A 14,250-nucleotide genomic window follows, 5' to 3' on the forward strand; every position below is an offset into this window, starting at 1 on the left:
TATATTGGACATTTAGTGAAATTTTTAACGCCGCTGGTACATGGACGTCTTCAGGATGTTTTCCAGTAAGGGACAAGCAAGGTATTTTTCCAAGGGAGAAGGGACAACGACAATGAGGCAGAATTTTCCCAAAATAGTATTACTCCCTTTTTAAAAAATCTTCAGTTTTAAGTTATCATGTTCCGGCAACGCCCTTGCAATTTTTCAATTTATACACAAATACATCGTTGCTTCGGAACAATAAATTTTCACCTTTGCTGCTTTCAGATTACTGACATACGAAGTGGCATGTAATTCAAAGGATTTTGAAGAAACCTCAGTTTTATAAATAATGTTGGATGAAATTAGACAAAAAATGTTACCTTTCGGTGGGTTCGAAATCAGTTGCCCGCATGCTAGTCCGACACGATAGCCAACACTCCAAACGAGAAAACACGAAACGTTTTTGCAAGTAGTCGACTAAACCGAAAGTTTATTTTCAGATTGCTAATTCCCAAAGTATAACATGGCCTGGCAGGTGTGTCTTGCATTTTCTGTACTTTTGTTATTTGAGTAGCTTTGGTCTCCCCCTAAGTTAATCACGGGAATAGTGAGGAATGTTTTTTAGACTAGGATGATAAATAGACACCCAGAAATAATCACCATCGCAAAAAAATCCAGAGCTCGAGCCTGGAACCTTCGATGAGAGGTGTGTATCTTGTTCTAACTACATATATCTGTGTGTTTTCGTTAGAGTCATGGTATTTCGTTAGTAGATATGAAGAATCGCAGCTACGGAACCATTGAGAAGATATCGTTCGCCAAGATAGAGAATCTCTATACCCCTTGTGATACAGAACCTATTAGAAGAATGAAAGGTCAGATTAAAATATTAAATTTGATGTTTATCCTTTCGTCAAAATGCCTAGAAAACAATATAATATACTTGTTCACTGCTAGACAAAATAAAAAAAAATGCCCATGGTGGGGATCGAATCCCGGCTTTGCTGATGAAAGCTCTACACGCTAACCAACACACTATCAATATTACTTTATTTTCTTTTCTCCAGTCAGTCTGTTTCTTCCTCAACAGCTGAAAAAGCAAATCCATCTTAATTTCACTGATAATTGTTTCATTGTCTATTGATAGAAACCACGTATGTCAAAAATAGACGCATTCTTTCTGTGAAATATCCCATGTTTTGCACATCATGCTTCTCCGTTTACTGTTATTTGGACATTCACTTGGAGTAAAACGTAGCTTTGTCTGTGTGTTTTAACGTGCATGTATGTGACAAGAGTGATGTGAACGTGTGTTGGATGTTGTTCTAGGTATTACTTTCGTTCAAAGCATTAATATAATTGTAAAATATAGAACTTAGTGTAATGCAAGGAGTGAAAATATAAACCCAGTCCGTCAGGTTCGTTCCCAAACAACATTAAATAAAGGAAGGTAACGTGGACCGAGTATCATTCCATGTCGAGAACACGAGACATTAATTCCGACAATCTTTATCTCGTATTTCTCTTTGGCATCACTGCTCAATTTCCCAAGATGTATACCCTTGACTAGTATACAAGCCGCAGAATTGCAATGCTGTTTGGGTTGTCTAGTCACAAGGCGCTTGGTGGTCAGGCACCGAGGGCTTGCTTCAGTGCTTCTTCAATAGGGTCGTTACAACCCAGCAGTGTCCAAGACTGTACATATTTCGCATGTTTTGGCTACATAAAATTCCGAGCCCTAGTAATTAGTATAAAATTGCTCACTGATATACAGTTTAAATCTTTATTTATTGTCGTTATTAGTAGCACAGATTTTACCTGACTTTGATGTGAGGCCTAATATGAGAATGTTTGTCTTTCTAGCGAGATCAAATTGTTCTGAATTCCGATGTACAAATGGAAGATGCATTCCAAGAAAGTCGGTTTGCGACAACAGAATCGACTGCGAAGATACAAGTGATGAACTGGATTTGAAATGTTGTAAGTAAACTTATCTCTCTTCATTGTAGAATCTTAGGACGACAATGTCTACTTTACTCACTATGTTCCTGTAAGTTCTAACCAATGGTTCCCACACGGTTTTTTTTCCGGGGTCATTGGGCTGTCATGGTGAAATCACATAGTGCACTCGGAAGCAGTGACGGCGATTGAGTTCCAAAACTGGGGGTCAAGGAGAGTTTACTTGTCTTAGTAGATAAGGTTTAGCATAGTGGGAATCAAAAGCTGGAATCAAAAAAGGTCCAGGAATTTTAAATATATTCAATTCCGGTCCAGGAGAGAAAATCAGTAAGGATAAATTAGTTCTGGACCGTAAAAAACCTTTTTATCTGTAAAGTATTTCAATTCGGTCCAGGAACCTTTTTTCCAGATCAATTTAAATACTTTCCAGGAACCTTTTTTGTGAATGAATTTAAATACGGTCCAGGAACCTTTTTTTTCATAAAGAATTTCAATTCGGTCCAGGAACCCTTTTTTTAACCAATTTAAATTCGGTCCAGGAACCTTTATTCTAGGATCAATTTAAATACGGTCCAGAAACTTTTTTCCGAATCAGTTTAAATAGGGTCGAAGTTCCGTATTGAAATGAAACAATACGGAACTTGGATCGAATAGGGAACTGACGATAAACAATTATCCACTTCTGAGCATTAAAGACTAATCCAGGTGCTGGCTGTCTCGAGAATCTAAGGTACATGGTAGAAATGGACGAAACGCAAACGCTGCAGTCACGTTACCCGTCTCCATGTAGTCCCATTTTATCGCGCGCGTTCCTTCCCTTGGTTGTAGCAACACTTTCCGTTCCTGTTGTGATATCTGCTGGGAACACAGCAGCCTCATCGACGGCTCCTATTGGCTGCGGTTCCTGGATCGGATGCCGGAGCAGCACGTGACGGATTTGTTTGAACTCAATGTGACGCCACACTAATATAGTCCATTGCATTATGTACAGTAACTCTTCGACAAGGGAGTTCTTGAACGTGGTCCACGAGAGAACAACAGCGTTATGATTTATTTCCTGCGATACAGTTTCTACAACCGCAGTCTGACATGCCAGTGACTCGCGGACATTTTTAGAAGGCAACTTTAATCGGTCAATCCTGGTCTACGAAATGTAAATGAATTCAATCCCTTACTGGAAGAGAAAATCGGCAAAAGTAAATGAGTTCTCGACAGTGTATAACCTTTTCATATTTAAAGTCAGAGACGTGCACTGAGGAGCAGCTAGTCTAGCAGAGATAGATCAATCAATCTCACATCTTGAATTATATTCAAATCACAATATTTATTGTCTTGTTAAAGCCACAGTTCATATGCAACACTTTCTTTTCCACGCGCTTCTCGTCCATCGGTGCGATCTGCGGGCAAAGTGAGCTGGATACCCTAGCTCGCTCTTCCTCCGCCTGACCAGTTTCCAGGTAGAAACGGCCGGCCGAAGGAAAAGGAAGATTTCTACCTCTATCTCCCTTCCCCCCTCGCCCCCCGCTGCAATGGTTGAAAGTCCAGGCTTTCAGGTCTCCCAGTCTATCTCCTATATGACAGATAGGAGATTGGTATCTCATAGTTTTTTTTGTAAATCCTCTAAAGAACTCATGGTAAAATTTTCTGCAGTACTTATGTTCTCTGTATTTACACAACCTTTTACACGTTGTACAATATGTATGTACGTATAATATGGGATGTAGTTTTATTATTTATGAAATGGTAACGTGTTATGTGAAAAGAAAGGTGAAGAAGACACAATGAACTGGAATGGGGGACTGATGATAAATAAAGAATGGAAGAAGGTGTTAGAAAGAGTGGAAAGGACAAGAGAGAAAGAGGAGAGAAGAAGGAAGAAGAATGAAGGAAAAAGAGCGTGAGATAAAGAGTCCAACCACATTCACTTTCAGTTGAAAGTAAAATTGACAAGGGAAAGCCACCTGCTAGAATGTTCCAGAACTACTTTCTAATAGTCTGGAGGGGAGTAATTTTTGTGTAGTTATATCGTCCTATTTTGTACCTTGTTGCATTTGTACTTGGTGCAGAGTCTGAAGAAGACCTTGCTAGAAGGTTGAAACGTTACGTTTAATTTATATTTTATAATAAAATAAATTTCTGCCTTGGTCAGCATATTGAAATTTTTTCATATCATGGAAACAAGGCTTAATGGTGGTACAAAAAAGAGTGTTGTGTTTTGTTACCTGTTTTGTTTCTGTGCACAAAGTGTACTTAAAACACCAAATCAACCAACCGTGACGAGTGGTTATCACAGCGCGCTACTATACCAGGAGTTCCGGGTTCGAACCCCGACCTTGGCATGGGTGTTCTTTGTGTTCGTTCATTCATTAATTTTATCGCATCATCTTTGCAATTAACCAAATGTGACAAAAAAGCAACGCTAAGTAATAAATATGAAATCAAATCATTGATTGATTGCTTGATTTGGTTTATTTTACTTCGCTTTTCCGCCACTTTTGGTACGATAAAATTGATAAGGGACACACGCAAAGAATACCCATTGCCAAGCCGAGATTCGAACCCAGGATCTCTGGCTTAGTGTCAAATCAAATCGTTTTTTATGTGGGTGGGGGTTACGTGTACTTTTTTTAGTACTCATTCATAATTTTGCAATCTTTTCCTGTTATTGACATTCTTCTTTTATTTTAGGAATACTGGGCCCTAAAGGGGTGAGGGATGTGACCCACACCAACCCCCCCTTCGAGCACACCACTGACTTCTACCCCAAGTGTCGACGTCACCGTACATCACTGTTTAAAGCATTTCAATTCGGTCCAGGAACCTTTTTACAGATCAATTTAAATACGGTTTAGGAACCTTTTTCCGGAAGAATTTAAATTCGGTCCAGGAACTTTTTTCCCGCATCAATTTAAATACGGTCCAGGAACTTTTTTCAATGAAACAATACGCAAGATGGACCGAATTTAAATTGTGCGAGAAAAAAGGTTCCGGTCCCAATAGAACCCATTAGAATTTATGGGTTGCTGAACCTTTAACAATTCTGATCAAAAGTAGCAACAAGTGGGAGAGCAACTGCCCCCCACGACCCCCTAAGCGCCGCCATTGGTTAGAAGTTACCGTAAATTCTACAATATTCTACCGTTAAAATCTAACAGTCTGTCTGTTAATAATATAAATATGAGACGGAACCGTTTTTTATTAAAATTCATTTTTTTTATCATGAATAAGTGTAGATAGCGATTATAAATTACAGTAGCATGTACCAAAAACATACTTTTAAAAACTGGATCGTTAAAATTGCATTAAAGTAACTATGTAATAAACTTTAATATTTTAAAAACTGTCACAGTCATTATTATTTAAGGTAGTTGGATCGCAGTGAAAATTGACGGTTCTAGGACCGTAATTTCTCCTGCCAACGTTACACAGTGTGTATGGTCTCTAAAACTTTCTCATCAATGATATTTTGTTACAAAAACTTCCATTTTGAAGTACCACGCTGACGCAAAACTGAATGAGCAATAATTTAGGTAGCAAACCATTTTTCATATTCCCCTACCTGTGATGATGTACTCATGAAAGACTAATCAACTTAAGGAAACAAAAGAGAAGGCACACGTTTAGTCGCCGTCAGCGCCATCTCTTGATCCAGTGCCCATTTACAAGATCTCTGATAACGCCTACAAATGTTTGTTCACAGTTAAGACAAGATGCTCCCGAGAGACAGAGTTCAAGTGCGAGAATAATGGACGATGCATCCCACTGGATTGGCGCTGTGATCAGCAGGACGACTGTGGAGACAATAGCGACGAAGGGGAGGAACTGTGCGGTGAGTATACTGTGAATGCTTCTTCCTAATATGGCAGTTACATAACTAAGATTATACCGGGTTTTTCAAAAGTTCTTTCCACACATAAATTCACTATAACTTTGTAACGAACAAAGTGAAATGAACCGAAGTCTACTGTGTTTCAAAGGCAACAGATCCCGTTGCGGTAGCACAGGCAGAGACGATTCCACGCAGGTAAAACAGCGACAGCGAAAAATCAGGCGAAGCCAGGCCGGCTCGGTAGCTCTGTGGCACGGTATGCCAGAGACCAGGGTTCGAGTCCTGGTCGAGCCTACAGTTCTCGCTGAAAATTTCTACATAAAGTGAAAGTAGTATAATTGATGCTATTACTGGGACATAAAAAGTATGACCCCCTCAGACTGGTTTTGGCTATACTTAAAACTAGGTCAAGATGCTTATATAAGCTTATTGGCTACAGTGTGCTACCTGTCTAATCCAAGACTTTAGTAAAAAGCCCTCGGGGATTGCCTGTAAAAAGTATGACCCCCCTCAGATTGATTTGGCTACACTTACAAAAGCTGCGTCTGTCAGATTGTTGCCCATAGGATCGTAAAAAATATAGCCCTCTTGGTATTGTTTTGGCTACACTTAAAACTAAGCCAAGATGCTCATATGAGCTTATTGCTTTTAGTGTAATACTCTGTAAAGTGTAATCTTATTAGCTACAAAGCACACTGCTGAACCCAACTGATATTTTTATTCAGTATATAGTTTTTGATTTGAGCCCCAAAAAATTATATATAAATACCAAAACCAAAAATGCCAAATCAAAAATATTGTAATCAATGCGATAAGAATGTATCCAGCCCTAATTGGGCTAAGCACCAATGTAATTGTGATCCAGAAAAACGCAAAATGCCCACTAAAATATGCCCAAAATGCCATAGAAAATTTTGCAAGGCTTACTTCAATAGACATATAGGCTCTTGTTCTGCACAGGCATCAACATTGCCCCCACAGCCATCTACATCTGGTCTAAAAAGAAAGCTTGTTATATCCGATAATACTAGACCGGCAAAGCGACCACGCAATGCACCTATTCATAGTAGTTTTGACGGTCAACTAAGGGATTACAGTTTCGTATGAGAGCCAAGATGTGATAATAAGAATTTTTTGAACAGTAAAAATCCTGATACGCTAGCTATTTTAAATGCACAAAATGGCTCTTATAAGCTATCTCTTAAATTGTATACTGAATATAAGAAACCAAACGGCACAAAATTTACATACCCCCCATAAAAGAAACTGTAGCCATATACTCAAATACAAACTTAGACGAGATACTAAGCAGGTTGATAGACCAATTGCTTATCAAACATTCTGAGTTTGCTGCTAAGGAATCGGGTTGGAGTCTTTGCGGATCCCCACACAAGCTCTATGTTAATATTTCTGAATTCAGACCTCTACAAGGTTCTTCTTATCTGACTTTATCTGACAATATCAAAAACAAAAAAGCCGTGGTTAACGTAGAAAATACCGACCAGGAATGCTTTTTGTGGTCTATTTTGGCTGCTTTGTTTCCAGTTTTAGATCATTCAGAGCGAATAAGTCATTATAAACAGCACGAACATGATTTTGATGATGCTATGGATGGCTTAGAATATCCGATGTCTGTCAAGAATATCGATAAATTTGAAAAAAAGGGCCAAAGATAGCAATGGTATGCCTTTATCTATTAATGTGTTTATTTGTTCTGCTAGTCGTGGCGATTGCTTAATAGAGCCTCTTAGAATCAGCAACCTTGATGATGACTCTGCTGTCTCGATTGATCTGCTCTTAATGGAGGGGGATGGTACATATCACTACACTCTGATATGCAATCTTCAGGCTTTAGTCAGAAAACAACTACTCAAATCCAATAGAATATACAAGTTGTGTCGAAGATGTTTGACTGTCTTTGATGGTCAAAAATGGTAAATGGCGTTCGTAAAAAGAATATCGAAATTGCTCAAAATAAGTTGGTCGAACATAAAAAATACTGTGCCAACCATAAACCTGTTCATATGGTTATGCCTAAACCAAACAAAAATGCCGAATTCAAAAAATTCGAAGCCTTGTTGGAGCACCCAGCGTATATAGTTCGTGATTTTGAATCAAATCTCAAACCGTTTGCTTTCTGCAGCCCAGATCCCGAAGAGTCTTCAAGTACACCGTATCAGCTACATGAACATTCTAGTTTTTGTTATATAGTTGTAGAGGATGGTGTTGTTAGCAAACCACACTCATACATGGGACCAGATGCTGTTAAAAAATTTTCACGTAAAATAGAAAATGAGTGCCGTCGCATAGCCCATGATATATTATTAAAATCAGAACCTATGCTACCTTTAACAGAGGATCAAATCGAAGATTTTAACAGTACAGAAAAATGCCCGGTATGCAATTCTGAATTTTCGGATACAAATATCAAGGTGCGTCATCATCGCCATACGGACGGTCGATATAAACAGGCTTTGTGTAGTAGCTGTAATATTAAGATCCAGAGACCAAAATTTGTCCCGATATTTTGCCACGGTGCATCGAATTATAATTTTCATCATCTGATCAGATACGAAGGGTTTGACAAGCAGGATTTAAATATTTTAGCAGAAAATTACGAAAAATATATAGCTATTAGCAAAATAATCAGTGTTAATGGCAGGCCCATATACCTAAGGTTTCTAGATTCTTATAGATTTCTGTCGGCTAGCCTTGCCACTCTGGCCAGTCAATTATCTGATGCCCAATTCAAAATTACGTCTGACACGTTTCCAAATTTGGACCTGAAATTGCTTAGGCGTAAGGGTGTATATCCATACGATTATGTTACTGATTCTTCTAAATTTGACGAGTGTGCTCTGCCACCGCAAGAAGCGTTCTACAGCAAGCTCAGAGCATCAGGAATTAGTGATGATGATTATTGCCATGCCCAGTTGACGTGGACCAACTGAAATTGTCAGAATCTTCGTAATTATCATAAATACTATTTGACACTCGATGTGACGCTCTTGGCCGATGTACTTGAGGCATTTAGAGCATCCTCAATACAAAATTATTACCTTGACCCGGTCTATTTTTACAGTGCTCCAGGCCTAGAATGGTCTGCGATGTTTCTAAACACTAAAATAAAATTGGATCTGATCCAGAACCAGGACATGTATCTGTTCATCAAACAATCTATACGAGGGGGCATAGTACAATGTTCTCAAAGATTTACCAAAGCCAACAACAAGTATGTTCCTGATTATGATCCTGCACAACCATCAAACTATATATTTTATGTGGATGCCAACAGCCTATATGGTTATGCCATGATGAAAAAACTGCCATATGCAGGGCTTGAGTGGGTCGAAGATTTCAACATTGAGGATCTTCAAGATTTTGATGACAGTGACTATGGCCTGTTCTTAGAGGTCGATCTGGTAATTCCTGATAATTTGCACAGCCAGTTTTCTGATCTGCCGCCAATTGCTGAGGTCAAGTGTCCACCTGACTCTAAACAGAAGAAGCTGATGTTGACTCTAGAGCCAAAACAGGGTTATGGCATATACTACAAGAACCTCCAGTTCCTGATGCGTCATGGTGTTAAAGTGACCAAGGTTGGCAAAGTCTTAAGGTTCAGGCACTCAAGATGGTTGAAGCCATATATTGATACAAATACCGAGCTTCGAACACGTGTGGTAACCCAATTTGATAAGACCTTGTTCAAATTGATGGTCAATTCGGTGTATGGTAAGACCATAGAAAATGTCAGAAAACATACTGATGTCAAGTTGGTTACTGGCCCCAGCCAGAGCAAAAAATTGGTAGCAAAGCCCAACTTCAATTACAGAAGAATTTATGACGATAATCTGGCGCTTTTTAACATGAATAAAACAAAGATCAAGTTTGATAAGCCTATTCATGTAGGGGCTGTAATATTAGAATTGGCCAAATTGCACATGCTGGAGCTATATTACGATGTGCTTAAGCCTTTTTATGGTGATCGTGTAAAACTGATGTATATGGACACGGATAGCTTTATCCTTGATATTCAGACAGAAGATGTCTATGAAGATATAGCAGACCCTGCATGCTTGACTATTTCGATACTAGCGAATTGCCTGGCCATCTGAATATTCAACCACACAACAAAAATGTGCCTGGCAAGTTAAAAGACGAGACACTTGGCGATGTTATTGTAGCAGTTGCTGGGTTAAGGGCCAAGATGTACAGCTTTGAAACATCCAGTGGTGCTGTTACTAAAAAAGCCAAGGGCGTTTGTAGAGTAACTGTAGACAAAGAGCTCAGATTTGAAGATTACGAAGATTGTCTCAAATCATGTAGCACAATCAGAACATCAGAATGCAGAATCCAGAGTATCGATTACTTGTTGACCACAAATATTGGAAGAAAGGTTGCTCTAGACCCACATGACGATAAGAGATGTGTTTTATCATGTAGCATACATACTCTACCATGGGGTCATTGCGATTTGATAAGTGGCAATCAATGCCCAATCACAGAGCATGGTTAGCATTAAATAAACATGCCAATGAACTTATTTGGTTTCAAAAACAAGGCTATTATGGACCTGCCAACACCAGCACCCTCTCCTGATATACAGTCTATGCTATCTAAACTAAGTGGTTTGTTAATTATTCATCTGAATAGCATACTTACAGATGTTGATGTTAATACAGGTAAAACATTGTACATATTTAACAATAACTTAAACCACTACCAGTTACCTGTAGGTTGTCAATTACAATTTATTACAACCCCCGAGGGCAATGTCAAGGTTTCAGTAGGCAGAAATATTTACAGAATTAAGCACTCAAACATAGTTTCTGGCACTGTATATACCGTCTCTGCCGGTGACTGTTTATATATTGAGGTCCTGGGACACTACGACAAGCTTATACCTCTTTTTATAGAATTAAGAATCAGATACTCTATAATAAATAACCGCTAAAAAACACAATGCCTAACTATGTATTTGGCCATACAAGGCGCGAAGATCACAGCAACGAGATTCTGATGCTTGACGTCAGAGTAAAAAAATTAAGAAGCGATTTACAAGCTCTACAAACCACACTTAATGCCAGTCTTCAACTTGAGATTACCAATTTACAATCACAATGCATGGACCCTCTTTCTAAATAGACTCAGAACTTAAATTGCTGCTTCAGAAATACACAGACTTGGCTACACTAGATAATTTTCAGAGTTTAGAGGAGGCCATAGCAGCTCTTCAAGCCAAATTTAAGACTCAGTCCACCAACTCTGAGCAACTAAAACAGCAACTAGAAGAGCAGATTGGTAGTGTCCAGACACAGCTCCAAACAATTGTCAAAAGCATAAAGTCCCAAGATGATTTTGATCTAGTGATTTCTAATTTAAAAGAACAGATTCAATCACTACAGATACCTAATCTGGACCCCTTAAACAATGCCATAGCCGAGGTGAAAGAAAAATCGATACACTAGAAAATTTTATGAACAACCTACCATCTTCGGATGCTCTGAGTGCTATTACTCGTAGTGTTGCCAACATCAAGCTACAACTAGAGACATACGAGAATTGTGGCAAAATTCAGGGTACCATAAGCCATCTTGAGGGTACCATAGCAGCAGTACGCAACGATCTGACAAATGTACAAGAAACTCTGGAGTCCCGTTTACCTGGTATCGAAGACGCTCTTGCCAGTGTTCAGCAACAGATCACCAAACTTGAAAATCTTAATACCGAATCTGAGCTATCACATTTTCATCACTTGATCGATGATATTCAAACAAAGCTTGAAACTTTACAACAATCGACACCTACTCAGGCAGACATAACCCTGCTCCAAGATGCTATGCGTAGTGTGGCTGACGCTAGTGAATTCAATGATGTAAAATTGGCCTTTGAGTCTCTGCAGAATACGGTGGCCAATCTGCCTACATCACAGGAACTTAAAAATATTAAAAGAGACGTACATCGTATATTGAAATCTGAAGACATAAAGAATATTCAGACAGAGATCAAACAGCTTACTCAGACAGTGGCTACTCTTCCAACCAATCAGCATATTAACGAACTGCATGCCCTGTTTGAAGATATCAGAAAACAAGTCCATGATCTTACAGCCCAAAGTTCAAAATTGGCTGTTGTTGAAAATCTACAGCAAATTGTAGCCAACATCAAGCAACAGCTAGGGACCATGGAATCCAACCAAGCAAATGCTCTGTCCGTTTTTGCCACGTAGCTTCAAGAGATTGTGCAACAATACAAAAAACTTGATGTGGACATAAGAATCAAACCAGGCCACGACGAGATTGTTAGGACTATCAACGAGCATCTTGAATCTGTAATAAATAGATTGCTTACAGCAGAAAAATAAATAACTGGCCTAATCGATAATCCTAAGCACACAGTAATCCTTGAATTGTACAGTGTTCCCAACAAAGAATACGAATCACCGTTTACACCAGGTGGCAAACTGTATATGTTGTCCCCTGCACAATGTTATTACCAGTTCTTCGTAAGGGGCACTCTCAGACCGGTCAAGATCAAATACTGGTTACAACCACAGGCCCACCAGTACCCTACCTTATCAATAGCCAATGCTGACAACATACCAAAAATCACCAGTGTGGAGTTAGAGGATTTTACAGACCCCGATACACTAGAAACAGAATATGCTGAAGATGATGGTTCTTTGGAATTTGACATACAAATAGGGGATAAGCTGTATTTAGAAAATCCTGTAGTATCAGCTGCTGAACACCCCATAGTTGCAATATTCTTGTTTACGTACTATGTCTAGACAAACCATAGTTGACGAGCTACCCAGACCAGCCAGACGTAACTATAAGCGACTGCCAGTGGTTACAAAAGGCATAGACGATTTGTGGCAGGCTGACTTGGTTGAGATGGCAAGTGGACAGCTGAAAAACATAGACAAGATCAACAAGGGCTACAAATATCTACTTACTGTCATAGATACATTTTCGAAATATGCCTGGGCTGTGCCGCTCAAATCCAAGACTGGAGCATGTGTTACAGAAGCTTTTAGGACAATCATCAATCAGAGTAGCAGATTACCGCGCTATCTACAAACAGATAACGGTAAAGAATTCTATAATTTGGTGTTTCAACAATTTGTTAAGAGCCAGTCAATACGACATTACTGAAGTTACAGCGATCTCAAAGCCTCTATTGTAGAAAGATTCAACAGGACCCTAAAAAGTCATATGTATAAGCAATTTACGCTTCAAGGTAATTATAAATGGGTTGCTATGATACCAGAACTTCTAGATCAGTATAACAACTCGGTCCACACCACAATTAATAAGAAGCCATCTGACGTAACCAAATCTGACGAGCAGCAATTGATCAACACTGTTTACTATCCGAGATATCAGCCAACAACCAGAAGACCTAAATACAAGGTAGGTGATCAAGTGAGGATTAGTAAATATAAACACATATTCAAAAGAGGCTTTACTAGAAACTGGAGCACTGAATTATTTACAGTGGTTCAAGTTAAACCTGGGACCCGTAACACTTATATAATAAAAGACCATCACAACGAAATCCTCAAGGGCCGATTCTATGAAGAAGAACGTAGCAAAACTAAACAGCCTGACATATATCTCATAGAAGAAGTCTTCCGCGAAAAAGGCAACAAGCTACTGGTCAAATGGCTAGGTCGTCCGGAAAACAGCTGGATCAAAGAGACAACGTGATACTATGAACACCTGGGATGTTATAAAGCGACTACCAGAGCCCGAACAGCAGACTAAGAAAAATGGCAATCTGCTACCTGATAATATTCGTTGTCTTATTGTTGGGCCGTCGGGTTGCGGTATAGACTACGCTACTGGTTGATAATTTTTTACTGGCACCTAACTGGTTAGACTGGAAAAACAGGCTCTTTTACTTGTTTTCTAAGAGCTTAGAACAATTAAAATATCAGCAGCTGATGAAGCTATACAATGGACTGGATATAGCCACTTTTGAATCAGATATTTAGCCACTCGATGACTGTCTCGATAACTCTGTTGTTGTGTTTGATGACATTATATTAGATAATCAAAACGAGGTTCGAAATTTTTTTACACAGGGGCGGCACAAAGAGATAGATTGCTTCACCTGGCGCAGACCTTTTCTAAAATGCCGAAACAGCTGCTACGAGACAACAGCAATTTCATATGTGCGTTTCGTCAAGATCATACTAACCTCAAACACATACATGACGAGCATGTAGGTGCAGACTTAAGCTACAACGATTTTTCTAAGTTTTGTGGTAGGTGCTGGAACAAGGACAGCTACGGGTTTGTCACAATCGATATGACAAGGAAACCCAATAGTGGTAAATATAGGAGTAAAATCAATGATTTTCTAGACGTAGAGACGTATATAAACAGCCATGAAACGACCAATCGTTGACGATCTTAAATTAAGAGACTATCTTGTAAAACGATTCAAGGGATGGAAATCAGAGAACCGAGGTT

At 39.1% G+C, this 14,250-nt stretch overlaps 1 protein-coding gene across 1 annotated transcript in view; it reads left to right on the forward strand.

Annotated features, from left to right (window-relative positions):
- Positions 1 to 1,970, forward strand: part of LOC146004799 (uncharacterized) — a 41,804-nt gene extending 39,834 nt beyond the window's left edge. The window contains exon 7 of the mRNA XM_083143823.1: positions 1,846 to 1,970. Coding sequence (XP_082999949.1) covers positions 1,846 to 1,970 — 125 coding nt within the window. The remainder of the gene's footprint in view (positions 1 to 1,845) is intronic.
- The last annotated feature ends 12,280 nt before the right edge of the window (positions 1,971 to 14,250 follow it).

This window comes from Lepisma saccharinum, chromosome 22 (genome assembly GCF_977018435.1).
Source record: "Lepisma saccharinum chromosome 22, izLepSacc3.1, whole genome shotgun sequence".
NCBI lineage: Eukaryota > Metazoa > Arthropoda > Insecta > Zygentoma > Lepismatidae > Lepisma > Lepisma saccharinum.